The sequence below is a fragment of the Melanerpes formicivorus genome, unplaced genomic scaffold, assembly GCF_026170545.1.
Source record: "Melanerpes formicivorus ecotype bairdi unplaced genomic scaffold, bMelFor1.0.p_v2 SCAF_29, whole genome shotgun sequence".
Classification (NCBI taxonomy): Eukaryota; Metazoa; Chordata; class Aves; order Piciformes; family Picidae; genus Melanerpes; species Melanerpes formicivorus.
In genome coordinates this window covers 8,511,267-8,538,341 of record NW_027142381.1, presented here as the reverse complement: position 1 = coordinate 8,538,341, position 27,075 = coordinate 8,511,267, and the positions used below count along the sequence as shown (strand labels likewise).

Here is a 27,075-nt window from a genome sequence, read left to right as displayed (position 1 = left end):
GCCACCCAGCTACCAGGCAGCACCCACATCACCACCCCCAGTGCCACACAGCCACCAGGCAGCACCCACATCACCACCCCCAGTGCCACCCAGCCACCAGGCAGCACCCACATCACCACCCCCAGTGCCACCCAGCCACCAGGCAGCACCCACATCACCACCCCCAGTGCCACACAGCCGCCAGGCAGCACCCACATCACCACCCCCAGTGCCATCCAGCCCAGCAGGAGGGCAGCAAGGGAGAGCCTGGGAAGCAGGGCTGGAGTCAGGCTAATCCCAGCCCCAGGAGCTGCAGGCAAGCAGGGCAGGAGCCACCCTCCTGCAGCTTTATGTTGCTGGGCAGTAGCTACACAACAGTGCTCTGGGCCTGCAGCTCTGCCAACAGGTTGCAGCAGGGCTCTGAAGAGAAGGAGAAGGGCAAGCTGGGGAAATGGCTCTCACAGCTGAGCCATTAGTGTCATGTCACTGTGCTGGAGGGGACCTCCTCCAGGGCTTGCTTCACAGGCTTCTTCCCTCAGGACCAGGCAGGCAGCAATGAGCAGCAGTTATTTCTTCAGCCTGAGAAAGGAGCTTGCTGCTGCCAGCACAGAGGTCCCACCCAGAGGTGGGACAGGCAGGGCTGCTCACCCCTGTGAGCACATCCCTGCTGCAGTGTCAACAGAGTGCCAGGCAACCACTCCTGCCAGGCTCACTAACCTTCACAGCTGGAATGCAGAACAGAAAGTTCAGCTGGCAGAGGGGCGAGCTCTGCTGCACCAGCCACGTGCTGCTGGGAGCTGAGAACCAGGCACTGACCCTTGGACAGCCCTGCTGCTGCTGCAGGAGTGACCTGCTGCCCGAAGAGCCACAGCCACCTCCACCGTGCTCTGCTCATCAGCTGTGGTGCTCTGTCCAAGCACTGCCCCCGGGGCACTGGGTTTGGCTCCTCCAATGCACAGACCTTCAGAGCCCTGGGGAGTGACAACCAGCAGAGCACAGGGCAAGGGAGCAGAGTGAGTGCTGGGAGGCTGTGGCAGGACAGGGGTGAGATGCCAAGTCCAGCAAACCCAGGAGTCTCTCCGGAGGGCTGCCTCTGCCGCGCAGGAGGCAGTGCTGCAGGTGGGTTTATCTAGGTGCATGCTCCTGACCTACTTCCTTCCACTCTTCAGCTGGGAAGCCCAGGAGCAGGGCTGCTCAGGCAGAGCAGTGAGCTTCCAGCAGGAGCTCAGCACTCTTATCTCACCGGCAGAACCACCCCAGACACCATCCCCTGGGCTCCCTACCCCGTCCTGCTGCACAGACACTGCGTTATCAGGCTCCTTCCCTCTCCTCACCCTTGTAGCAGGGATCAGATTTCTCTTGCACAATGTCCCTCTGATTCTCCCCCCCGAGTGCCTGTTCAAACTGCACACTGAGAGCCCAGCTGCCAGCAGACCAGCCCTTTCCAGGCCTCCAAGGTCGGGCGGCACAGAGACAGCAGATCCCCCGATTAAGAATCAGCCTCCTGACCTTGCTCCCAGCGCACAGCCGCTCCTGTGCCTCCCAGCGGTCTCCCCCTGCCACCTGCACCCCCTGCTCCCCTGACACAAGATGTGGCTGAAGATAGGGGTGGCTGGGAGCACAGGGCCAGGGAGCTCTAGCTGGGAAAAGCAAATCTTTGGGCAGGTCAAGGTTGGAAAGCATCTTCTGGCAGCCAGAAGCACTGCTGAAGCGGCCTGGGAGACAGGCCTGTTCCAGGGCAGCAACAAGTGCAGGAACAAAACCAATCCAAGAGTGGCTGTGCCTTGATCTCCTGCTAGCTGATAAGGAAGGTGATTAAACCTGTAACTGCCCCCCCCGGAGTCACTACAGCAGCCCCAGCTGGCCCTGGTTTTGTCTGGCCCTGCACACAGCATCCCTGATGGTTTTGTCTAGCTTGGAGGTACAGAGAAGCACTCACAGCCCTCCCACCAGCCACAGAGCACAGCCCCAAGTCTCCAGGCCTGGCACAGCAGCAGGGTGCCTTCCCTCAGTGAAATGCCCACCCAGGGCCTGCCCACTGCCCAAAGGGTGCCCAAGCTGGGCGCTCCGAGAGCCGCACAGGCAGCACTGGGTACACCAGGGCAGAGCCCGAGCTGATGCCCCCTGCCTGGCAGAGCCAGAGCTGATGCCCCCTGCCTGGCAGAGCCAGAGCTGAGGCTCCCTGGCCGGCAGAGGCCTAGGAACCAGAGCCTGTCCCACCGCCGATGCCAGAGGACAGGCTGCCCCCAGCTCCAGTGCAGCACAGCACCTCTCTCATGCACCGCTCCAGCCCCAGGCTCCCAGGCAGGACAGGAGCCCTCCTCCCCCTCCTCCCCAGCCCCAGGAGGGGACTGAGCAACCCTGCAGGGCTGAGAGCCGGTGAGGACTTTCCCCCCTGCCCGCTCCCTCAGCAGCCTGCCGAGGCTGGCATGGGAGCACATCACTCTTTAACCCAGCTGCTGGCAGGGGCCGCCCGCCGTGCACCCAGCGCAGGGGGCAGGAGGCGCTCAGCAGCCTGCTGCCAGCTCCTCAGCGGCATCCAGCCCGCTCCCTGAACTTTGCTTCGGGTGGCAAACTCCAAAAACTCCCCCGGCCCCCATAAACCCCGGGGCGGGGGGGGAGGAAGTGGCAGTCACTCGCTCGCAGCTCCGCGTGGTGGCTCGGGCCGAAGGCCAGCCCCAGGCCATGCTGCTGCCACCCTTCTTTGCCTTGCACAGCAAAGGTCAGGGGAAAGAGCTGAGCTGCAGAGCAGCGCTCAGGACCGTGACCTCCCGAGGATACAATGCACCAAACTCAGACAACTGCAGAGCAGGCGATGGTCTGCCCTGGCCTGCACCCAAAGCCACGGAGGTGGTGCTGGACGGTGGTGCTGGCTGCACTTTGTCCCCGGTCTGAGCCACTCAGGCTCCGGTTTCAAAGGAGAGCAGGCAGCAAAACGGGAGTTAAGGCGAGCAGCTTTCAGCCGAGGGCCCGACCGAGCCATGTGCCCTTCCCAGGCAAGGCAAAGTTCTTGCTTTTGAGCGTTTCCCAGCGTGCCAGCAGCTCCTGCGCGCCAAGCGCCCTGGGAGAGCCAAGCTCCCTCCTGCCCCTCGCAGCGGGGACGCCAGCAGCGCAGAGCGGGGCAGTGCCCGCACCCCGGGTGCCCAGCGTGCCCGCAGCGAGCCTCGGGCCCTGCCCCGCACCAGGCCCCCCGCCCGCTCCCAGCAAGGGCCCCGCACGGTGAGCGGCACGGCCGCCGCTTCCCCGCAGCCGAGGCCCCGGCGGGCCCGGCCCCGTGGATCGCCCGGCCCGGCCCGGCCCGCAGCGGCGCCTGGCGGGCCCGGGCCTGGGCAGCGGCGGGGCCGGTCGGGGGAGCTGCGGGGCCCCGGCGCGGGCACTCCCCCCCCGCGGCCGCGCGGTGGTGCGGCCCGGTGAAGGTGACCTTCACCGGAGCCCGGGGCTCCCTGCTCCGCCGGGACAGGCCCGGCCGGGCCGGGGCCGCCGCACGCCGCGGCCGATCCCTCGCCGTTACCTCGGGTCCCGTCCTTCGGCTCGGCCGCGCCGGGACACGGAGGAGCTGCAGGAATCAGGCGTCCCGGCCCCGCTGCCAGCGCCGCGGCCTCGGGCCCTGGCAGCCAGCGGCCTCCCCCGGCACGGCGGCGGCCCCGGGGAGCGCTACGCGGAGCCTCCCTGAGCCGCGGCTCGGCCGTCGGGGCCCGACTCGGCTGCCCCGCAGAAAGCCCTGCGCCGGGCGGGGGGGCCGGGAAGCCGGCCCTGAGCGAGGCAGCTGTGCCGGGCCCGGGCAGCCCCGGCGGGGTCTCCCCTGGCGGGACAGCCCAAGTTGACAGAAGCGCCCCAGCTCCCCGTGACGGCCCCGCTCCCCGCTCCCCTCTCACCCCGCCACACCCCCGGCGGGCCCCGTGCGTCGCGGCGCCGGGAAGGGGACGGCGGCTGCGCCCCGCTGGGACGTTTCCCGCCCCGGGACGGGCACCCCGGCCCCGCCAGTCCACTCCGCTCCCGGCCAGCCGCGCTCCCGTCGAAGGCCCCCGTCCCGGCCGAGCCGCGGCGATCCCCTTACCGGGGCGCTGCTGCGTCTCCGCCGGCCTCCTGCCGCGGGGCCCCGGCTCCTGCTGCTCGCCGCCCTGCGCGGCAGCCGGCACGGCGGCCGGCGGCATCTCGTCCGCTTTAATGACCATGGGGCCGCGCCGAGCCCCGCGCCCGCCCGCCCGCCCGCCGCGAAGGACAGCGCCGCTCCGGCCCCACGTGGTGCGGCGGCCCCGCGCCGCTACGGCAGCCGCCCGGGACCAACCCGCGCCGCCCGGCAACGCCTTAAAGGGGCAGCGCCCGGGGCCGCGCGAACCGCCCCCGCCAGCGGGCAGCGAGCCGCGCCTGGCGCCCGGCCAGGGAGGAGGAAGCGGGGCTCGGGCAGGCCCCGGGGAAGGTCACCCTCTGCTGCAGCCGCTCGCTCCCGCCCAGCTCCCTGCGACCTTCCCGGAGGCCGCAAGGTCGCCCGGCGGGCCCGGGGGTTGGTGGCGCCCCGGCCGCAGGCGCTCGGGGAGCTGCTGCGGCGGGGCCCCTGCGCCCGGTGCCGCACGGCCACGGCCGCTTCTGCTTTCGCCGCAGCTCTGAGGGCTGGCCCGGGGCTGCCGGGGGGCTCCCGGGGCAGCGGGGAGCCGGGGAGCACGGCCCAGCCCTCTTCCTGAAGTTGGGGTCCCGAGGCAGGAGGGGCTGCAGGGACCGGGGGAGCGCTCCCGGGGGCTGTGGAGGGTGCAGTGGGGCTGCCCGTGCCCTCGCCAGGGCAGGGGCTTGGCCGCGCAGCTCTTGCTCTGTGTGAGCGGGGCTGGGCACGGACCCAGTGCCGGGCGCTGCTGGGGCACGTGGGCTCCATTGGCCCTCTGCAGCCCAGCAGCTCATAGAATGGGTTGCATTGGAAGGGGCCTTCAAGATCGTCTAGTTCCAGCCCCTCTGCCATGGGCAGGGACACCTTCCACTAGCCCAGGTTGCTCAAGGCTCCATCCAGCCTGTCCTTGAGCACTCCCAGGGATGGGACATCCCCAGCTCTGGGCAAACTGCTGCTGTGCCTCACCCCCCGGACTGTGAAGAATGTCTTCCCAAATATCATAGAATCAGTAAGGTTGGAAAGACCTCAGAGATCAAGTCCAACCTATCACCCAGCACCTCCTGACTCCTAAACCATGGCTCCAAGTGCCACGTCCAATCCCTTTCTGAACACCTCCAGGGACTCCACCACCTCCCTGGGCAGCACATTGCAATGGCCAACAACTCCCTCTATGAAGAACTTTCTCCTCACCTCAAGCCTAAACTTCCCCTGGCACAGTTTGAAACCACTACTCCTTGCCCCATCACCACACTCCCTGGTGAAGTTCCTCCCTGTCTTCCCTGTAGCCTCCTTTAAAAGGAGATCAGTTCTTTACAGGATGCTGTAAGCTCTGCCCAGAGTTGTGGAGCAGCTCTGGGTGGTGAGGCAGGAGTCAGAGATCTTTGTGGTGTGCGGTTTGGAGGTGCTGGGGCAGGACAGGACAACCCTGTGCAGATTTCAATCTCCTTTATTAAGAAAGAAAGGCAATATTACAACAACTCCTAAAAGTACAGCTCCATACTCTAGTCTCTGGGTACGGACAGGGTTGGGAAAGCACTTGGTTGGAAAGCAAAGTGGATGCTACCATGGGCCCGGCCGGGATGGTGACACGGAGTAAGATGAACATTCAGATAGAGCAGAGCAGGATCACACCTTTGGCATCTGTCCCACCACAGTGGCTCTCCCCAGCACGAGGCACAGGCTTCTGTTGTTCTCAGCTGAGCTTCACAAACTCAGCCAAGGAGAAGGTTTCTGCTCTGAGAGAGCTGCAGCTGCTCTGGGACCAGGGGAGCTGCACCCAAGGGCTGCTTCCCTCCCTGTCCCCCTGCCAGAGTGCTCCTCAGGGCTCCAAGCATGGCTCTGGCCAGGCAGAGGTGTTGTCCCCACCTAAGGAGGCCTCTCACAACCTTGGCAAGCTCTGGGATGACAGCAACCTTCTGTGTCACCTTGGAACGCCCAAGCTAACACAGATGGTGCCCACCCCTGCAGGGCTGAGGGGCTGTGGGTCTGCTGGGGGGGAAAGGGCCTCTTTGTTCAGCCATACAAAGATCTGAGGGGTTCCCATGGCCTGAGAGCTTTCATTCTCAGTGACAGGGGCAGGGACCTCTTTTGGAAGCCACAGGATCAGTGAACTCAGTATGAAAGAGGCTGGAGGCATCACCACAGCCTGTGGAGGACCGGGCGCCACATGGGCTGCTGTTGGGTGCAGCCAGGGGAGGCAGGGCAGCCGTGCCCAGCGAGGGGACAGGGCACCCTCATGGCTGCGCTCTCGCAGGCCATGCTGCATGCCAGGATCCTCGGCGGCTGTGCCCATTGATCCCAGGGCTGCCTTGCTCACCAGCCTGGCACGCTGGCAGTGCTGATCTTATCTGCAGCGTGAGGCAACCCACGGACAGCAGGGAGGGAGGGAGGGAGGGAGGGAATTCTCTCTCCCCTCCTATCGTGTTCCCTGCAGGACCTGGCAGCCAGGCGCCGAGAGTGCAAGAGGGTGACAAGAACAGACGTGCAGCGAGGCGGCCCTGGCGTCACTACAGCCAGACTGGCTTGTCAGGAAGCTGGGAATGCCAGGGCTGGTGCTCCCGGAGAAGGGCAGGATGTGGCAGCTTCACCAGGCCAGCAGGAGCCTCGTGGCAAGGCTGCACATGAAGACCTTGTGAGGTCCACCTGGGTCCCCGAGATGGAAGCCCATCGGCAGGCTGCTGATTGACCTTCCCGGCGGGCAGAGCAGCGCCGCAGTGCTGTCTTCCCTCTGCCTCCTGGGAGCTGCTTCTGGGCAGCAAGGGGAGGTTTGGGCTGGATGCTAGGGAGAAATTCTTCACAGAGATTGGCCATTGGGATGTGCTGCCCAGGGAGGTGGTGGAGTCACCATCCCTGGAGGTGTTTAGGAGGAGCCTGGGTGAGGCCCTTGGTGCCATGGTTGAGTTGATCAGATGGTGCTGGGGGAGAGGTTGGACTCGAAGGTCTTTTCCAACCTGGTTAATTCTGTTCTATGATTCTGTTCTAACTCATGCCTGGAGATGCACTGTGCAGAGCACAGCAACCCCTGGCCATGGCTGGCTCCAGCTCTCCAGCCACTTCAGGCAGATGTTTCTTGCTGTGTCACTGCTGGCTTTCCTGGTCACCCAGGAGAGACCACCCCTTGGCCCCTCCACGGTGGCTGCCCCTATGCAGCACCCAGAGCTGGGCTCTGCACCCAGCCTCCCCTGCACTGAGGGGCTTTGCAGAAAGCCTTGGGGTCACACAGAATCAACCAGGTTGGAAGAGACCTCCAAGATCTTGCAGTCCAACCAACCACCCAACCCTACCTAATCAACTAAACCATGGCACTAAGAGCCCCATCCAGGCTCTTCTTAAACACCTCCAGGGACACTGACCCCACCACCTTCCTGGGCAGCCCATCCCAATGGGCAAGCTCTCTGCCTGTGAAGAAGCTCTTTCTGGCTTGGGGAAAGCTGCCCAGGACAGCAGGATTGGGCTGTGCCAGGGACAGGCCTCTGTGCAGTGCTGGGGGGAGGCTGTGCAGCCCCCTGGGGTGTTCTGGGGGCAGCTTTTGCAACGGCACCCTGGCAGCAGGGAGCACCTAGGGTATCCCCAGCAAACACATTCAGCAAATATGGCTTTTTAATTCATGGAGGGGGGGGCAGGAGGAACAATCCCCTGACTGCTCTGCCCAGGGCTGGCATGGGCACAGCGCAGGGTGGGCAGTGGGCACGTCTCCTCCCCACCTGTGCCTGCTGTGAGGTTGCACAACGTGAGAGGTTGCTTTCTCAGACAGCATTAGGAACAAAACCAAACCAAACCAAACCCAAACATCATCATCATCATAAGAAGAAGAAGAAGAAGAGAGTTAGCAAACCAAAGACATCAAGTCCACGAGCCCCCCCAGAGCTGCAGCAGGAAGGGGGTGCAGGGGAGCGGTGCCCGGCTGCTGCTCTGTAGGCAGCAAGCCCCCAGCAGGTCGTGGCTCACAGAGGGGGTGGCACAGCCGAGCAGTTATTGCATTGCACCCACTGCAGGCTCCCAGCTCCACCAGTCCAGCTGCCACCTTGCTTGCTCCACACGAGGCTCAGAGCTGTTGGCAGGTGCCCACCTCGCTCTCTGCCTCTCGGGCACCCAGCACAGCTTGAGGCCCTGTGTGCCCTTTGGACTCTGGTGGCACTGCCAGCTCCCTGCTGCACCTCACAGGCCGAGGGCTGAGCCCAGGGGAGGGCTGTGAGAGCCCCCTCCCAGCCCAGGGAGAGGTGGGCAAGCGCTGGCCAGGCTCCCACTGCTCCCTGGGGCTCCCTGGGGCTCGCAGCAGCAGCAGGAATGCTCTCAGCTCTTTCATGGTTGTCTTCCCTCTTTTTGTTTTTTTCCCCTTTTTGGATCATTTTGATCCCTTTGATCATTTTATATAAATACAAAGATTAAAATAATTTATCTCAACCTCAGCTCTATTACAATCATACAGTGTTTTCCCTTCAAAACAAGTGCATGTCTCTGTGTATATATATATATATATAAGTGTATATATAATATCTCTAGAGCTTCCCCCCCCTCCCCCTCCAAAAAGCAGCAGTGACTGAAGCAGGTACAGCATGGGGGGGCCTGATCCTTCCCCCAGGGGAAGGGCAGGGCTCAGCCCCACAACTCATTTCCAAGCATTGGTGAGAAGAGGGATGCAGGGATGCTCCCCCTCCGCCCTGCTAGGAAGCGAGCCCCCCGCTGCAGGCAGCTCTGCCAGGGGGGCTCAGGGCCTGCCCAGCTGGCTGCCAGCACTGCAGAGCACTGGGAGAAGCCATGGGGGCACTGGAAATGAGATCAGCTCCTTGAGCAAGCTGCTAATTAGTGGTGGAGAGGGAAGGATCCTGCAGATCAACAGGGTTGCTTCATTTACGTACTAGGCACTAAAAATGATGATTGCTAGGCAGGTATTTACACAGAAGAAGGCTCATCCCTCCCCCTCCCCTTTCCAGTGCTCAGGTCAGTCGTGAACACCAGGATCTTACCCAGGATTTGATCATAAAAATGCCACAGACTCATCTCTTGGGATTGTCTGGGAAGGAGAGGGGAAGGCAGCTGTGCACACCACAGCTCAAGGGACAGCCAGACATTGCCCTCTTCCACGTCAAGAGAGCAGAGACAAATCCTCAGCAGCCCCTCTCTGAACCTGAGAGAAAAGCCACTTCCAGAGGCCAAGTGTCACCTGGCTTGTGTGACACCCCCGGGGAGCAGGTGGCCAAGGAGCTGCACCCCCAGGTGCTGCTTGTGCCATGCAGAACCAAGAGGAGGGAAGGATCCCACAGCCTTGCCCTGACCCAGGCTTGGGGCTTTTCTCCCTTGTGCCCCCACACCCAGGTGCTCATGCCCCAGCTGGGGGTTGCAAGTGCTGTGCTGCCCCTGCCCCCCACCTGCCAGGGCTCTGCAGCTTCCACAGAGGGTGACAGCTGGGGAGGGTCTCTGCTGGGTTCTGTGCTCCTGAGGCAGTGGCCTGAGGATACATCAGGGGCTGCAAAAGTGTCCTGCTAGAGCTTTGCCTTCGCCCCCAGGAGCTGCCCACTTCTGCTGGGCTCCAGGCAGGGAGACCACTCCCTGGGCCCTGGGCAGGCAGGACCCAGGCACAGCTTTGCTGGCTTCCTTCCCAGGTGTGCTTCAGAGACCATGGCAGCAGCAGGGGAGAGAGGGTGGGGGTGGGGGTCCCAAACCTCCCTGGGGGGAGCAGCAGGGGTCTTGCCTGCTGAAGCCTGACTATTCACATCACAGCCAAAGGAAAGGGACAAAAGCTGCTAATTTTCTGCCCTGCTAGTGCAAGTGCTACACATGGGGGTTTGGGTTGCCCCCAGAGCTGGCCTGGGGACTGCTGCTGAGAGTCTCATCCAAGCAGTTGAATGGAGGCTATAAATACTGAGCTACAAAAATAGACACCTCTGCCTGCACGGGCACGCAGCGGGGGCTCAGGCAGCCCCTGCCCGGCCAGCCTGCCAGCAGGGAGGTTTTGGAGGGGCTGCAAACTGAGAGGGAATGAAACAGGGCTTGATGCCGGCCCCTGGCATCCTCCCACCTGTGCCAGCTGCAGTGGCACAGCACTGGAAGCTGCCACCCACCCCAGCTGGGCATTGCCATCCCATCCTGCCAGGCCAGCCAGGGCTGGCAGCCAAACTGCCAGGCTGAGACCTGCCCCTCGGTGCCACTCAGGGTCACACAGGTCCCACCTGTACCTGAGCAGCAAGGCCTTTGCCCTGCCCAGCCACCAGAACCCTCCTCTGCCCCTTTCTGCTGCCTCACAACACCCAGGGCATGGATGTCTGAAGCTGGTGGCTGGGTCTGGGCATCAGGCAAGGCTGCCCTGGGGGGGCGAAGGCTGCGAGCTGTGTGGCTGTGGTGCCAGGATGCAGCAGGGGAGGACTGGAGGTCTGGTCAGGCCCTGGCTGTGGACATGACCAAGAACCAAGATGCTGGTGCCAGACAAGGCCTGGGCACGAGTCCAGCAGCACAGGAAGCAAGGCTGCAGCAGGCAAGGAGCCACAGGGGGTGCCCGGCGTGGCTGGCATTCATGGTTCATGTCCATCCACCTTGTCCAAGTGCTGGGTGTAAATGTAACACAGGAAGAACCCGAGCTGGAAGCAGCAGGGGAGCAAGAGCCTGAGCCCTGGCTGGCATGGCTGCACCATCCCCTTCCAGTGGGAATCCCTCCTGCATCCACAGCACCAGCTGCCATTCAGCTGCCTGCATCCCAGAGGATCTTTCTGCTGATGTCTGGGGTCCTTTCCAGCCCAGCTCCTGTTTGGGTGATGCCCAGGGCTGGAGGCCCAGCTGAGCTCACCTTGCTGTGCCAAGCCATGTGCCACACAGCCTGCTGCTTGCTGCTGCACACCCACCTCCTGGCATCCCTGGCCAGGGCAAAGACACCCAGCATCCGCCCTGAGGAGCAGGAGCAGCAGCAGCAGCAGATCTTCTCATCCCAGAAATGCCATCTTCCTTTCTTTCTTTCTCTTCCTTCCTTTCTTTCTTCCCCTGGAAGCTCTGGACAGGTGCCTGGACGTTTACCCTCCACAGCCCCTGTGCTGGGTTGCCTGTCTGCCCCATGGCACCCCTGGCTCAGCCCCTCGGGCAGGGAGGATCCTCCCAGGTCAGGAGGTTTGAGCAGAACATCCTCCTTCCACTGCCCCTTCCCCTCCGAGAGGAGAGGGCAAAGCAGCCTTGGCCAGCGCTCACTCCAGTGCTGCTGGGCTCAGGCCATCCCAGCCAGTCAGGCCATGCCAGCCACCTACTCCCGGGCCCGGGGGGCACCGTGGGCACCAGACCCCTGCCTTTTGCCGGGCTCGCCCTTGGCCGACCTGGCCCTGGCCACCGGCTCCTGCGTGGGCTGCCGTGGGGCCCTCTGCACTCGGGGGGCTGCGCTGGCACCGGCGGTGCCACGGGCCTGGGCGGGGGGCTCCGGCGGGGGACGCTGCGGGGCATGCGGCCGCGCCGTGTAGAGGAAGAGAGCCGGGTCGGGCATGGCGTCGTGCTCCTCCTGCACGGGGTCCCTGGGCCGGGCACCAACGTCCCCGGGTGGGCGCCGGGGGTGCGCCCGGTGGCCGCGGCGCCGGGGTCTGCCCTCGGCTGGGGGTCCCGGGGGAGGCTGCTCGGGGGGCGGCCGCCCGGCCGGCCGGGGGCCCGGGAGCCGCTGGGCCGTGGCGTGCAGCTGCAGGGAGAGGTAAGCGGCAGCCTCCGTCTGCTTCTGCAGCTCGGTGTCGAGGATGGTGACGCGGTGGCTCCGCCGCTTCAGCTCCTCCAGGAACCGGCGCTCCTTGCTGCGCAGGCTGGAGCGCAGCGCGGCCACCAGCGTCTCCTTGTGCTGCAGCTCCTTGCGCAGCTCCAGGTTGTCCTTCTCCTTCTCCTGCAGCTGCGCCTCCATCGCCCGGCACTTCTCCTCCAGCTCCCTGTCCAGGACATCTGCGGGAACGAGGCACAGAGAGGGCTCAGAGGAAGCCGCGGTGGTGGTGGTGGGTTCAGCCCAGCGCCAGGGCCTCAGCTCCCAGCAGGTACCTGCGTGCTCGCAGCAGGGCTGTCAGGGCACATGGACATAGCTGCTGGCCATTCCCTGGTGCCAGCACGTCCCAGCTGTGCCACTGAGGCTGCTCGAGTGCTTTCTGGGAGCTGAGGCAGGGAGAGGGTCCCTCGGCAGCCCGAGCTGTGGTGCTGTGGCAGGGTGTGATGTGTAACAGCCCGGCGCAGGGGCTGGAAGCAAAGGCAGCGCTGGTGCAGGACGCCGTTGCCATGGAAGCTGCCGCCTCTGCCTCGCTGCAGCCTCACGCTGCAGCTTAGCACTTCCCAGCTAACTCGGGTTTCACCTAACAGTGACTTGGAGTCTGTGCGGAGAGCACAGGGGAGCACACGGGCTGGAGAGAGAAGGAAACAGCAGGGAAATCATCAGCCCAGGAGGGGCTGTTGACCCCCAGCCCCGAGACCCCACAGCCTGATTGGAGACGATGGAGATGCTAATCCAGGCTTATGGAGGAGCCGGGGCCAGGCTGTGCTGGGCAGGGAGGGAGGAGTGGGCTCGGGGGAGCAGGCTGGGCAGGCCCCAGCCCTCCCTGGCTGCTGTGTGCTCACACCCAGGACCTCTGCTTTCTGTCCTGCTCAGCGCTCTGCTCCTGCCAGCGCCGGGGCGCGGACTGGACTTGTTAAAACAGAGGAGCTGCATCAGGGCTCCTCACGGCTCACATCACCTTCCCTTCCCACACCTCGACAGCTGATGGATGCCCTCCCTGCCCTTCCCACACCTCAGCAGCTGATGGATGCCCTCCCTGCCCCTGCCCTTCTGAGTCACAACACAGGCACCCAAAAAAGGATGGCATGGGCCCTGTGCACTGCTCCTGCACACCCTACGGCCAGCCTGTGTGGGCTCCTTCAGCCTGCAGAGGATAACACCTGACAGCCAGCCAGCCTGCCTGCCTTCCTTCCTTCCTTCCTTCCTTCCTTCCTTCCTTCCTTCCTTCCTTCCTTCCTTCCTTCCTTCCTTCCTTCCTTCCTTCCTTCCTTCCTTCCTTCCTTCCTTCCTTCCTTCCTTCCTTCCTTCCTTCCTTCCTTCCTTCCTTCCTCCCTCCCCACCTGCCATGGTGGCACTGGGCACACACCTGTAGAGCGGTTCAGCTGACAAAATTTGGCATTCCCAATCCATTCTGCTAAAGATGCAGGCAGGCAGGAGGAGGTGAGGGATGGAGGGGGAGCACTGCAGCCACACTGATTCATTTCATGGTGTCTGGGGGATGGGGCTGCTGGGGAAAGGGACACATCCCACCCGTGGGTGCGAGGCGGCAGCTGGAGCCGCTGGCACGGGGGATTGACACCACTGCAGCAAAGGGGCTGAGCTGTGCAGCTGTGCCACGAGCCTGGCATGGGCACACAGGGGGGCAGACTGCCCTGGTGCATCCCCCACTGCCTGCAGCCAGACTGCTGCCCCTGGCAGCGAGCTCCTGCGGCCAGCCCCTGGTGGGGCACAGGGAGGGGAGCAGATGCTCCCTGCCAAGGCTGGCAGCCACAGGCTCCCCCAGCCTGCCCAGGCCTGCTCCCATTGTCTGCACTAATCCTGCTTTTTACGATGAGGTTTGCAGCTGCCCGAGCCCCAGCTCCTCCTGCTGAGGAAAACGCTTTAGGAGGAGACCTCGGGGAGGCAGCTGCCAGCTGCAATTATTCCCTGAGTGGCATTTGCAGAGCAATCATTTGATGGCAGCTTCAATGAGGTGGTTGCCCCATAAGCGTGGCCAAAGTGGTGCTGCTCTGTGCAAGCTGTGCAGAGGCAGAGCCCCGTGGGTGGGACTGGCTGCACAGGATGGTCTGTGTCACGCTGCTGGCACCCACAAGCTGGGTGCCAGGTGCTCCCAAAAGCAGCAAGGCAGCAGCCTCAAGCTCAGCAGCAGGAGGGAGGTGAGGTGGGAGCAGGGGGTGGGCTGAGAGGGGCTTGTCCCCTCCTAGGGTCAGCCCAGGGGCTGAGAGCGCCAAATCCCTCTGAAGCTTGCCGTGGCACTGAGCAAGGGTGCTGCCAAGGGAGGAGACTGCTAATGGCCCTGGTGAGGGCAGCCCCATGCCCACCAGGCACTGCCCCCATGGCACTGCCAGCCCCTGCTCTGAGGATGAAGAGCAGGCTCAGTGCTAGGGACTGTGCCCAGGCAGCACCAGGGATGAGTTTCAGCTTCATCTCTGGGATAGAGGATGAAGAAGGGCTGGGCTGCTCACAGAGCATGTCTGGCAGGCACCACTGCCTGCTTATGCCTCCCCTGGGTGGTGTTTGGGACAGGGGTGAGTCACCTGGAGCTGTGTGGTGGCATCATGGCAAGGGTGGCCTCAGTGTGTGGCACCCAGGGATGGAGGCAAGGAGGGAGGCCCTGGGGACACCGGTGTGCACCCACTCCCCGCCGGGCTGTGGACAGAGTGAGGCCATGGCTGGCTGTGGGATCCAGGAAAGGCAACAGGAAGGGTGGATGAGCCAGGGAAACCCTCGAGGGAGAGCCCAGCTCCTACCTGTGGGCCCCACTGGCCAGAGTCCACCTCTCAGAGGGTTGCCCAACACAGCCTGCGGGCGCCAGGCTGGCCAGAGCCTGCTGCAGGGGTCAGGGGTGCAGGTGGGAGTGAGAGGCGCTGGGATCTGCCTTCAGACAAGGGGCTGAGGCACAGGGATGCTCAGGAGGGAGGGGGGCAGCAGGACGTGGTGTCTGAGGTGTCTCTGCTCCACTGGTGTGCCCGTGTGCAGGAGGGCACAGCTCAGCACACTGCCAGGCACAATCCTGCCTGGCTGGGCACTCCTTGCTGGAGGAGAGGCTGAAATCAGGGTCCTGTGTGCCTTGGCTTTCAGTTGAAACCCTGCCCTTGGCCATCAGGCTGCAGGGTGCATCGCTGAGATGCCAGAGCCCTGTGCCATGCTGGTCTGGCAGGAGGTGTCCTGCCTGTGGCAGCCTCGGGGGGGTGGGGAATTCCAGTTACCCCCAGTCCTTCCTGCCTGTGCTGGGCTCTCCAGCTGGGCAGGGCTGTCTGTCCCAGCCCCGGGGCTGCAGGACACAGGGACAGGTGGCCCCTAGGGACAGGTGGCCCCTGGGGACGGTGCACTGTGAATGCCTTTTGGGCAGCACTCTGCTGCCGGTCGCAGGCCGGCGGCGGTGCCTGGACCCCGCAGATGCTTTCCGTGCCCCAAGACATTTCTGGCCCTTGTTTTGGAACGTGAAGGATGAGCCTGTGGGCAGAGCTGCCTGCTCAGTGACCCAGGAGTGCTGGCAGGCTTCTGAGCGGTGTCTGGATGGCAGGGAGCTGGGGGCAGGGCAGGTCGTGTCCTTGCCGGCTTTTCCCTGGGGATGAAGGGTTTGCAGGCTTTGAGTCTCCACCTGGGGGTCTGTGAGCTGACCCCCCCGCTGGGTATCGGTGGGGCTGTGTAGGACCAGGAGCAAAGCCGACGCAGAGGTGCTGGCTTTCATGTGCAAAACCCTCCAGGGTGGCGGCCCAGGCATTTGAGAGGCTGCCAACGGGCTGTGAATGTGCTCACCGGCTTCCCAGCCCAGCCCTGCCCTGCAGACAAGGTCCACGTCCCCTCCTTGGGTGTCTTGATAGGGCCCCCTCCAGCTCCAGGCTCTTCGGGTGCCCCCTGCACCCAAACACACTCCCCCCTTATCTTATCTCTGCACAAACCTGTGCTCTTACCTTGCTGGCGGGCTTCCAGCTCCTTTATTTCCAGGTCATGGGTGAGCTCTGGAAGAGAAACGGCAGAGGACTGAGAGGGAGCAGCCCCCCATCCCTCCTGCGTGCTCCCCGACTCCCCCGGTGCCAGGGCAGCGACCACCACCGCGGCTGTGGTGTGGTCCCTGCCCAGCCCAGGGGGTGAGCGTGGCCAGCTGGGAGCAGCGGCCCCAGGCTGAGCCCAAACCAGATGATTCCAGCACTTTAGACCTTGTCGAGCAGCCCTGGGACCTGGCATCTGCCGTGGCACTTGCCCCCCGTGGCGTGGCCACGGTGGCGCCCGCGGGTCCTGCCCCGCGGGGCTGTTTCTCCAGCGCTGCCTTTGCTTTCCTAAGAGCCCTGCTGGACCGCTCCTGGGGCTTCAAAGCAGGAGAAAGAGCAGAGCCAGGGGCTGAAAATAGACCAAAGTGTGAGCTGCCACCCGACCTAGTTCATCATTTGCTGCTCCCAGGCTGCTCCCAGGCTGCTCCCGTCTCTGCCTGGCATGAGCAGAGCAGCCTCGGCACCCTGTGCCCGCGGGAGGGTCCTGCCCTGCTCCGGGGGCACCCTGCGCCTTCAGAATCCACTCTCAGCCTGGCACCGAGCCCCTGCCTGCCCGCTCGGCTCCAACACGCTGCCTGCTGCTGCCTGCTGCTGCCTGCTGCTCCCTGCGCCCTGCCGAGCCCCTGGCTACGAAACCAGCTCGCCGAGGGCAGCCAGGGAGGGAGCCCAGGGACTTTCCAGAGTTCCCTTCTGCAGGCAGCCTCTCCCGAATTCATCATCACAGCCCACCAAAGCTCAGAGCAGGACGAGAGCGCTGGGAGAACCGTTTAGTTGCTCTGGAGCTTCCATACCCCCCCCAGCCCCCCTCGCCCCGAAAATGAGTTCAAATGGTTAATCTTTGCCCTACATTTTTCTTTTAATCTGCTTTCATGTTGCCTCTAATCCTCACCACCCCATCCTTCTGCAACAGAGCGCTGGGCTCGGGCTGCTCTGCCCCGGCTGCCTGGGGAAACAAGCCTGCAGTGAGAGGCAGAAGTTACCGGGGAGGTAATGCAGCTTCTGGAAAGCTTTCAGCACCCTGGCTGCCCCCCTGCAGATCGATGGCTGCTGCGTTACGTTGCTCAAGCCAGAGTAATAGCTTTGGAGCCTCAGATGTGTCGCAAATGAAGGGTGAAGCTGATTCTGCCCTGCTGAGCGGGGATGGTGCACAGCCTGGGCTCCCAGCACCTCTGCTGGAGCCACGGGGGCCGGTGGGCACCTGCCCCACTTCCAACCCCATGAATCCTGAGGGGTGAATCCAGGGCAGAGCACCCACAGGGCTCTCAGGTAGTCCCAGCGCGGTGGGATGGATCCAGTCATGGACTGAGACATAGTGGTCTGTGTCCCCTGCCAGGGGCTGTGCCAGGCTGGTCTGTGTCCCCTGCCAGGGGTGGTGCCAGGCTGGTCTGTGTCCCCTGCCAGAGGCTGTGCCAGGCTGGTCTGTGTCCCCTGCCAGGGGCCGTGCCAGGCTGGTCTGTGTCCCCTGCCAGGGGCTGTGCCAGGCTGGTCTGTGTCCCCTGCCAGGGGCTGGGGCACATGTGTCAGCCCTGCAGCAGTCCCCCAGCTGTGTGACCCTCCTGCTGGTGGCTGTGTGCCCCTTGGAGGGGCCAGGTGCCTCTGGACAAACTAGAACTGGGTTTATCGAAGGCACAGCTTCTCTCCATGCTGCATTTCCCCCTTAGCTGCCTGGGAGGAGCCTCCTGGTGCCCCGAGGTTGCAGGGTGCAGAGGGGGCCATTGGCACAGCCCACCTGCGGGCTCCGTGACCCCCTGCCCCACTGCAGGGATCCCCCCGCCCGGCTCTGCTCCCCCCCAGCCTTCCCTGCACGCCCTGCTGGCGCAGCTGAGCAGGCTGAGCATGGCCACAGGGCCTGAGCTCATCTTCCAGGAAAAGGAGAAGGAGAGGAGTCAGGAACCCATCGCTATTTCTGCCGTGCTTGTACCTTGCAGATGAAACAGGAGTGGGAGGGAAGCCAGCCCTGCTCTGTAACGCCAGGCTGCTTCCAAGAAATGAATCACAGCACGGGGCTCTGGGCTCTGCCACCTTCCTGGGAAGCCTCCAGCTCGGGACACTGGGCTCTGGGCTGTGCTGGGGCCAGCTCTGCCCTGCCCTGCAGTCAGGGCTGTGGCACAGGCCCACAGCAGCTGCTTACCTTCCCTGCCAGGCTGTGGCACGGGGCACAAGGCTGCCAGGGGTCAGGGGCTCGCAGGAGCTCAGCACATGGAGGCTCCATCCTGACTTCAACTCTTGAAACCTTCCTGATTACTTGCTCCTTGGTGTTGGAGTCTCCCAGAACACTGGGAATTGCCCTGTGTCCAGGGGCAGCACATCTGGGGATCTGCTTACTTGAATAAGGTCCTTTCTGAACCCAGCTGCTCTGCTGCTGGATCCAGGCTGGATCCAAAGCCTCAGGCTTGCTGTGTGCCACCCCCGGGGTTCCATGGCACATGGCCAGCTCAGCTGCCCCTCTCTCAGCGAGAGTCTGGCACCTGGATGGAGCCTCTCAGGGTGTCAGCTGAGCAACAGAATTGCAGGAGGGTGACACCTCAGGGGACTGAGGGGATGGGGCAAAAGTCTAAGGCCAGCCAGCACAGCCCTGTGGGGCTGCAGCAGGGTATGTGCTGGGTCACCAACTCCTCCTGCCCCAACCACCAGCATCCACCTCCTGCATCCAAACCACCAGCAAATCCACCCTGAAACGAACCAGGGCTTGGTCCCCACCACTCCTAGCAGGAGGCACTGCAGGACCCCACAGCTCCCAGAAGAGGATGTGACTTGTCCAGGCAGACAGCGCTGGGAAGGAGGTCAGTGATAACCAACCGGGCAGCAGGCTCCCTTCTGCCCCTGGGGCCCCCAACCCCCCCAGTCTGACTCAGGCACCAGGACTCCGCTGTCCCAGCTACCTGGAGAGGCCACGGATGGAGCCATAGGAACAATGAAACAGAGCAGCAAAAGCTGGGAAAGGCTGGGGGAAGCCAAGCAGTGTTCCTGATGCAGCCATGCCTTTGTTTCCCGGGAACCAGGGAGGCTGCAGACGAGGAGCAATTAGCTGTGCCTGAATTATTGATGAGAGCAGCGGCACGAGCTGGAATGAGCTTCGGCGGCAGGCAGGAGCCTGGGGAGCTGTGGCTCTTGTGAGGCTGGCTGGCTGGAGGGCAGGGTGACACTGCTGTGTGGTGGGGGCTGGCTCTGTGCACCCCACGGGCAGGTCCCCAGGCCCCATGCCAGGCCTGTGTCTGTGCTTCCCGGGGGCTGGAAATGGGCAGACCCCCAGCGGGGGCTGCAGGGGCTGCTGTGACCCCGGGCAGCATTTGCCCTCTTCTTGAGGCTCCTGCTGACAGCCTCTCATCTTGGGCAAGGCTGGGAGGCTGCAGCCTCTGCAAGGGGCTGCTGGGGATGCCTGGCAGGGTCCCTCCCTCCGGAGCAGGGAGCAGCCTGGGACAGGGGAACAGATGTGCTGATGCTGCTGGCATCAGTGCTCGTTCAGCACAGCACAGGAACAGATTTCACCTCTCTGCGTGCAAGAGAATAAAGAGCAACAGAACCTAAGCAAGAAAATCACATCTCCTCCTCTCTAACGCGGCCTTGGCATGGTCTGATACATCCCCACTGCCAATGGTGTTCAGCCCTCCTCCTTCCCCGAGCCTGCTGGCACCTGGCAGCAATGATGAACGACTCTTCCATTTTCATAACCAAACCCCTCTGTGGGCACAGACCCCTGGAGGAAAAGGCAGGAGCACCTTGCTGGCTGAGGCTGGGCTTTTCCCTTCCCCCACACCAGTGAATGAATCCCTTGGGGCAGTGTCTGCTGCAGCCAAACCACTGCCAGGGGCAGGAGCACGCAGCCAGGCAGAGCACTGAGCTGCTGCAGCGATCCTTGTGCCCTGGGCATGGTGTGAGCTCAAGGCCTGAGCTGAGGAGCTGCCCACAGCCTCCTGTCCTATCGCCCCCCTGGAGAGCTGAAGTCCAGAGTCAACCCCCCCTGGTTCTTTGGAGTTGCAGCTGCAGGAAGCTGCTGGCACCCACTCACAGAGCAGCAATCTCAGGGTGCTGCATCCACACCAAATCTGGTCCAGGGAGGTGCTGGTGGCAGCTGGGCCAGGGGTGCAAGTCAGAGGCTGAAGGAGCTGGGGATCCCCTGGTCCCACACCGAGCAGGATCCCCTGTGTCTCACCGCTCACCATCTCCACCTCCTGCCAAATGCTCCCCCAGGAGACCATCCCTTGGGTGCCAGCAGCAGTTCTGCTGCCCACCGTGCTCCATGGGCACACAGCTGCCCCACGCCGTGGCCAGCCCGGGGCTCACCTGAGCAGTGCTTCTGCAGGCGGAGGATCTCCAGGTGCAGGTCATGGAGCAGCTCCATCTGCTCCTTCTTCAGGAAGGCGATGTGGCGCTGCACGCTCTGGATCTGGTGCTCCAGGGACACCGTCTCCATCGCAACCAGATTCACAGTCCAGGCCTGTGGGGAGCAGAGAAGGCAATGATCAGGCACACAGCAGCACCCCGGGCTCGGCTGCCCCATCCCTGGAGCCCTGGCTAGGGGCAGAGCTGCTCCCATCTACCCTTCCCGCAGGGAGGTGGCTGGGGGGGAGGCAGCTCCGTGCAGAAGATCCCCGAGGAATGGTCCCCAGGCCATGCCACGCTTGGCAGGGCCAGCTCCCATCCTGCCTGCTCTGGGGCTGGGAGGCTCAGGAGCTTTCTGAACAGAAGCTGCTGCTGCTGCTGCACGGACCCCAGCCTCAGTTCTGGTTTGAATTTGGCCCTGGGAAGTGTTTTGTCACCGAGCAGGATGGCATCTGAGACAGGACTGCTCCCCGCGGGCCCTGGCTGGGAGCTGCACCGGAGGGGAGCTTGGCTCTGGCTCGACAATCCCAGCAGGGCGAAGCAGTGACTGCAGTGAGAGATCTGACACACGGAAAATGCAATATGCTCTGTCTGACCTGATCAGCATGACGTGCCCAGGACAGTCGTGCTGCCCTCCAGAAGCAGGAACGCTGTCCCTGGCACCCTCCTGGCAGAGCAGAGCTGCTGGCAGCGCTGCGCCGGCACCACGCCTTCATTAATGGCTCCAGCGAGCTGCCTACCTGCGCTGCTGCACCAGGCAGACAAGAACAAACCGCTGAAGGAACTCCTAGTCCCGGGAAACACCATCTTGGGTGGGTGTGGATTGTGTCCTTCCTCCCCACGCTCAGCCCAGGAGCACAGGAAGCTGCGGCAAACCCAGGCGGTGCCAGAGGGCCAGCAGGCACCATCCTGGCCCTGGGAAGCTGCTCCTGATCCCTCCCCCATCACCCCCTGAGTCCAGGTTTCTGCCTGCAGAAGTTCAGGGGCAGTGAGTGCCTGGCTGCAGTGCTGGCACACCCAGCTGGCAGTGCAGGCGTCCTGAGAGGAGTCCTGCAACCAAAATCAAATCACAGCCCAGTTAAGCTCCGCTCCACAGCAAGAGATCTTGGCAGCGCCCCGAGCCCAGAGCCTGGGGCTTGCCAAGGCCTCTCCAGGTCCGTGAAGTCCTCCAAGCCAGCTCTGCCTGCTCCTGCTGCTTAATGGAGGGGGGGAGTAAGGTGAGCCTCCAGAACTGATGGGTCTGGGTGAGGGCACCACTGGCACTGCCAGGACCCCAGGGACCCTCAGTGCTGTGCATTTCAAAATGGAACCAAGGGGGTGAAAGAAAAGAAGTCCAGCTCCAGACTTAAGTTCCTCATCATTCCTCTTCTTCTGGGTGGAGAGCTGATGGCTTTCAAGTCCTGTAAGTCCCCCAACACTTGCTGATGACATCCTAGTTCATAGAATCACAGACTCATAGAACTGTCAGGGCTGGAAGTGACCTCAAGGCTCATCCAGCTCCAACCCCCCTGCCATGGGCAGGGACACCTCACACCACAGCAGGTTGCTCACAGCCACCTCCAGCCTGGCTGCAAACACCTCCAGGCAGGAGGCTTCCACCACCTCCCTGGGCAACCTGTGCCAGGCTCTCACCACCCTCCTGGGCAACAACTTCTTCCTCACATCCAATCTCAATCTCCCCACTTCTAGCTCTGCTCCATCCCCCCCAGTCCTATCCCTCCCTGACACCCTCAAAAGTCCCTCCCCAGCTTTCCTGTAGCCCCCTGCAGATCCTGGAAGGCCACAATGAGGTCTCCTCAGAGCCTTCTCTTCTCCAGCCTAAACAACCCCAACTGCCTCAGCCTGTCCTCACAGCAGAGGTGCTCCAGCCCTCTGCTCATCCTGGTGGCCCTAACAGACACAGCCCTGGCACTCACCCTGTGCACCACCAGAGCTGGCAGCGACGGGCATCGGCTAACGGCGCAACGGCATCGACTGACTTGTGCCAGCACAACAGCCATGGACGTGCCTGGCACCTGCCAGCGGGCTGGGGGCATCAATCACAGCATGGCACAGACCCTCTGCCAGCCCCAGCTGCAGTGTGCTGGGTGCTTGGTGGGAGCTCATCTCAGGAACCATCAGAAAGTAGGTTGGAGGGAGCCCGGGGGACATGTGGAGCTATTTTCAAGCACTTTGTTCTGCCTAGTTGAAATGTCTCTAGAAGGAATGGCTGCAAATTTTCCACTCAACTTTCCCTCCTCCCTGGGAGGAGGAGATTCCCTCCCCTCCCCCCTCCCCCCCTTTCTTTGTTTTTACCAATGGAAAGGTTTTCCCTTTAAAAACAAATGGTTGATAAACATCAAGCTGCAGAGGGAAGCCAAAGGAGAATCCTGGCACCGAGGTCTGTGTGTTGGCTCTGATTTGGATGATAAAATCCCTGCCTAATGTACCTGTGCCTGGTTCCAAGCTCACTGGGGGAAATCCCTGGTGGGTCTGGGCCAGCTTTGCCTGGCCAATGTGACTTCCACCCTGCCCCTCGAGAAACAGCTCTCAGCTGGGGGCAGGAGTGCCAGAGGTGAGGTGTCTGGGGCAGAGCAGGGAGAGCAGCTCAGCTTAGCCGCACATGAAGCTCCTGTCAGCACTGAGCATGATGAGGCAGGCAGGGGCAGGAGCTGCCTGCACAGAGGTGACAACAGGGATGTTGCTGGTGACAGTCACACTGCTGCCTGAGAGCACTGATGGGGAGATGGCTCCTGGGGCTCCTGTGCCTCTTGCAGGAGCCAGGGGAACACAGGCTGTGACCTGAGCCTGATGCTGCTTCACCACCCCAGGGGTGAAGGAGGAAGGTGTTTGGTGTCCCAGGCAATGATGCAAGAGCCAGGAGCTGTTACCAAAGCTGCAGGTTGGTGCTGAGGCTTCAGCAGCAGCTGCCTGAAGCTCTTGGAGCATCTCTAGCATCACCAAGGCAGGGGTTGCTCTCTTGCCTCACCAAGGCTGTGTTCACCCATAGCCCCAAGGCTCTCAACTGCTGGAATCTTCCCCCCTCTGCTTCTGGAGGCAGGTAGGGCTCACAGCAGCATTCTGAGCCCTCAGCTTGGGGTGTGCCTCTGGGCCTCTCATGCAGCACAGTTGCCTGGGAGCAGTTGGGAGCTGATAGGGATTAGCTGCTGCTGCTGCCTGACTTAATGATGCTTCACAGGGCTACCACATCTCCCAGCTAGTAATGCCAAAGCTCCCCATGTTGAGGGCTTCAAGGCACCCAGCAGGTGCTGATGGCCACATCTCTATGTGGTGAAGCAAGGTGGGGGCCCTCAGCCTGGGCCAAAGACACAACAGCCAAAGCACAGTGGCAGGGGATGCCTCTCAGGGATGCTGAGGAACAGCAGCTCCCCTCACCCTGGCCTCATGAGCACAGCTCCCAAAAGGATGAGACTGGAAGTGACCCTGCTCTGATCCCTGCCTTGTTGCTGCAGCTGTTGCTTTTCTTTTCCAGACTAGTTCCAACCTGCCCAAGCAACCAGTGGTGGCAGCCTTCACAGTGACCTCCTCCTCTGAGGAGTTCTGTGTGAGGCTGCAACTCCAGAAAGCATAATGAAAGCCAAGGGCAAGTGACAGTCCTCTGGAGCTGGAAGGATGCTCTGTGCCCTTGTGCTCCTGACAGCTCTAGGTACAGAGACACAGAGCCAGGGAGGAGGCAGTGGTCAGCTGAACAGTTGGCTCTGCCCCTGTTCAGAGGTGACCTCTTTGTCCTAAGCTGATCCTTGCTCCCAGCAGAGCTGTGTCTGAATGCTGCCTCAGGTTCTGGAGGGGACATCAAAGGGACTTTGCTCCAGCACTAAGAGCTTTCCAGGAACAAGCTTCCCTTGCTGGCAATCCACACAGGACACAGGACACAGGACACAGGAGTCCCAGGCCCCTCTCTGGAGTGGTGGGCCCCTCAGCAGGGCCCTTGGGAGCAGATCTTTACATTTAAAAATGCACTTTAAATACCTCAGTTCCCAAATTTACTCGGAGGAGCTGTGAAAGCTCAGCTCCAGAATGGGCCACAGAGTGCTGCTCCCTGCAGGGGAAGCTTCCCTGCTGTGCTGGGACCTCCCAGGCCCTTGGCAGAGGCTCTCCAAGCCCTCAGGAAGAGTCACAATCTCATCTTAATTGATCAGAACTCTTGTTCCACAAAGCAGCAGGACTGGAGCAGCCTCCTGAAATAGCTATAAGGAGTGACTTAGCCCCAAGTCCACGAAGAGTTTGATGTCCTTTGCACAGACTGTTTGAGAATCAGCTTCCAGACCTCTGCTGGAGTCTGTCACCGAACACCAAGCAGCATCCCAGAACTCTGCCCCCAGGGAAGCCCTCATCTCCCAGCGATGCCCTGGGAAGGCAGTGCAGGCACACACGGCCCAGCACAAACCCTGGAACGCCAACAGAATCATTTCCCCCCCCCCCCAAATGGCAAATTATCTGGGAGTCAGAGGGCACAGAGGAGGTTTGCAGGAGCAGGTCGATACTTCATCCTGCTGTGGGTGCCAGCAGCGCCCTCCCCATCAGACTGGGACGCACGCAGGAACAAGCACTGACACACCAGGCATCCATACTGCTCCCTGGCTATGAGCTCAAGCATCAACACAAACTTTGCAGCCACGCCAGGCAGCAGCTCTGCCTTTCGGCAGGAGGGAGAAAAGGAAGGCAGCAGGAAGCTGAGAAACTCGCAGAAGGTCACAGAGGGAGCGGCGGTGCCAGGAATAGAAACCAGAGGTGAAATCCCAGCCTGGGGAAAGTCACTGGGAAATGTCCTCTGATCCCAGCAGGGGCAGAATGACACCTGGAGCCCTGTCTGTGCTCACCATCCACCAGCATCTATTTAAAGGCAAATCGATGCAGACCTGATCATAAATGATTGAGTTTTGCCACAATTCCCTGCACGCAGCCGGCTGCCTAGCGGCCAGAGCCCATCGTGTGGCTGCAGATGCTGGAAGCAAGGCCACGCTCTCCCCTGCTGGCTCCCGGGGAATTAACCACGGACCCAGCTCTCCGTCGGGAGCAGCACTTGGCCCACCACCAGCACTCTGAATCAACCCTGCCCCTAAGTGGGTGATCCTCGTGGCGCCACCCTGCACTTTGGGAATTTTGCAGCAACGTTGTCTGGTCCCCAGCTGGGTCCTTCCGCTGGCGCTGAACTCGGCAGCTGCCAGTGCACACCGGCAGAGCCTTGCCGGACCTGGAGCTGCTCCCTGCAGCAGGAGGTGAACCAAGCCACGGGAGGAGAACCGAGCCAGGAGAGGGGAACTGAGCCATGATGGAAGAACCAAGCCAGGAGAAGAGAACCGAGACATGGGAGGAGAAATGGGCCAGGAGAGAAGAACCGAGCCAGGAGAGAAGAACCGAGACACGGGGGGAGAACCGAGCCGTACGCGGAATGAAGCAACTTCCAAAGAGCACGAGTGGGCAGCTCCCGGAGGACCGGTTCCCCCCGAGCCGCAGCCCCTTCCCCGGGCCGGTCCCCGCTGGCTGCGTAGCCCGGCCCCGCGCCCCGCTCCAGCTCCCGCATCTCCGCTGCTAGCTCCGCCGCCGCCCCGGGGCCGCGCTCCGCACCCGCCGCCGCCATCCCCCCGCGCCCGGCCCCGCCGAGCCCCGGTCCCTTACCTGGGGGGAGCGGCGGAGCCCCGCGGGGCGCCCGCTGGGCGTCATGGAGCGGACGGCGGGGCCGGGGCCGGGGCCGGGGCCGCGCCGGGCTCCCGCGCTGCCCGCGCTGCCTGCGGCGGCCCCGCCTCGCCCGGCCCGGCCCCGCCACCCGCCGCCCGCCGCGCCGTAAACAGGCGGCAACGTGACCGGAACTGGGGAGCTCCGCCGGGGCGGGCGCGGGCGGCGGGCGGGGAGCGGGGCGCAGACCCCCGCGCTGGGAGCACCTCCCCCGCAGCCGGGCTGGGGCTCCGCGGCCCCTGGCGGGAGCGGCGTTCAGGATGCGGCTCCGCTCCCTGGGGACTCCTTACCGAGGACGGGGCTCCGCGGCCAGGATTCGGCTCCCAGGGACCCTCGGTGGGACCGGGACTCCTCACCCCGGGGACCCCCACAGCCATGTCGGATCACCGGTCCCCAAGTCCCCGGTGCGGCCTGCTCTCGGCTCCCCGGGCCCCCTGTGCCCGGGCTCCGTTTCCCGGCCCCGGTGCCCCCGACCTCGGCCGCCGCCCCGCCGCTGTCCGCGGTGCTGAAGCCGGCCTGGCGGAGCAGCCGTAGCCCAGACCCTGGACCTGGGGTCCCCGAGCAGCGGGCCCGGGGAGCTCGGGACTTGCTGGGCAATAAGCCGCGCTCAGTCCCGGTGGGGGTTTCAGTGCTGGGGGGATGCGAGTGAAAGGGGGGCGGGGGCGATGCCTGCTCCGGGGAGGAAAGAGTCAAAAAAGAGACACCACCCCCCTACACCCCGTCCTTGGTGAGCAGAGGGGTGGCAGGGAAAGGCCGGGGCTCGGAGGTGTGGTGGGGTTTGCCGGGCTGGGCACCGACTACTCCCTGCCCTTTTGCTTTGTCTGTAGCGGCTGGGCCGGCTCCCCGGGCTGGCTGACCTCGCTGTGCCTCCTTCCCGGTGGGAACCTGGGGCTCATGGCTTGTTCCATGGCGCAGGGAAGTGGTAGCGTCCTCGCCGTCAGCTGACAGTCTGCTGATTGCCTTTCCCTCAACCCAAACCTGCTGCAGGCAGCGCAGCCTTCCTGTGCTGGTGCTCAGGGCACCGAGCTGCCAGTGCTGCTGCTGCTGCTGCTGCTCTGCCTGGCTTTAAGCTGGAAGAGGGAGGATTTAAACTGGAGATTAGGAAGAAATTATGTACAGTGAGGGTGGTGAGGCACTGAAACAGGTTGCCCAGGGGAGGCTGTGAATGCCCCATCTCTGGAGGTGCTCAGGACCAGGATGGAGCAACCTGGGCTAGTGGAAGCTGTCCCTGCCCCGGGCAGGGGGGTTGGAACTGTTGTAACCGTCGGATCAATGCTCACCAATGTGTC

At 63.1% G+C, this 27,075-nt stretch overlaps 2 protein-coding genes across 3 annotated transcripts in view; both read right to left on the bottom strand.

Annotated features, from left to right (window-relative positions):
• Positions 1-4,185, bottom strand: part of CLUH (clustered mitochondria homolog) — a 42,075-nt gene extending 37,890 nt beyond the window's left edge. Inside the window, exon 1 of one of the 2 annotated variants that reach the window (XM_068154887.1) lies at positions 4,037-4,185. In XM_068154887.1, the coding sequence (XP_068010988.1) occupies positions 4,037-4,154 (118 nt within the window). In that variant the 5' untranslated portion in view covers positions 4,155-4,185. Of the gene's footprint in view, positions 1-3,490; positions 3,574-4,036 lie in introns of those variants that run through there. The other variant, XM_068154888.1, reaches the window with a different exon arrangement.
• A 1,322-nt stretch (positions 4,186-5,507) lies between these two features.
• CCDC92B (coiled-coil domain containing 92B) lies at positions 5,508-25,821 on the bottom strand. Its single transcript, XM_068154885.1, has 4 exons — positions 25,730-25,821; positions 20,072-20,225; positions 15,710-15,757; positions 5,508-11,974 (listed from the first exon to the last, which is right to left on the bottom strand). The coding sequence occupies exons 1-4, from the start codon at positions 25,772-25,774 to the stop codon at positions 11,304-11,306; spliced, it is 918 nt and encodes a 305-aa protein (XP_068010986.1). The 5' UTR covers positions 25,775-25,821; the 3' UTR covers positions 5,508-11,303.
• Positions 25,822-27,075: the final 1,254 nt, after the last annotated feature.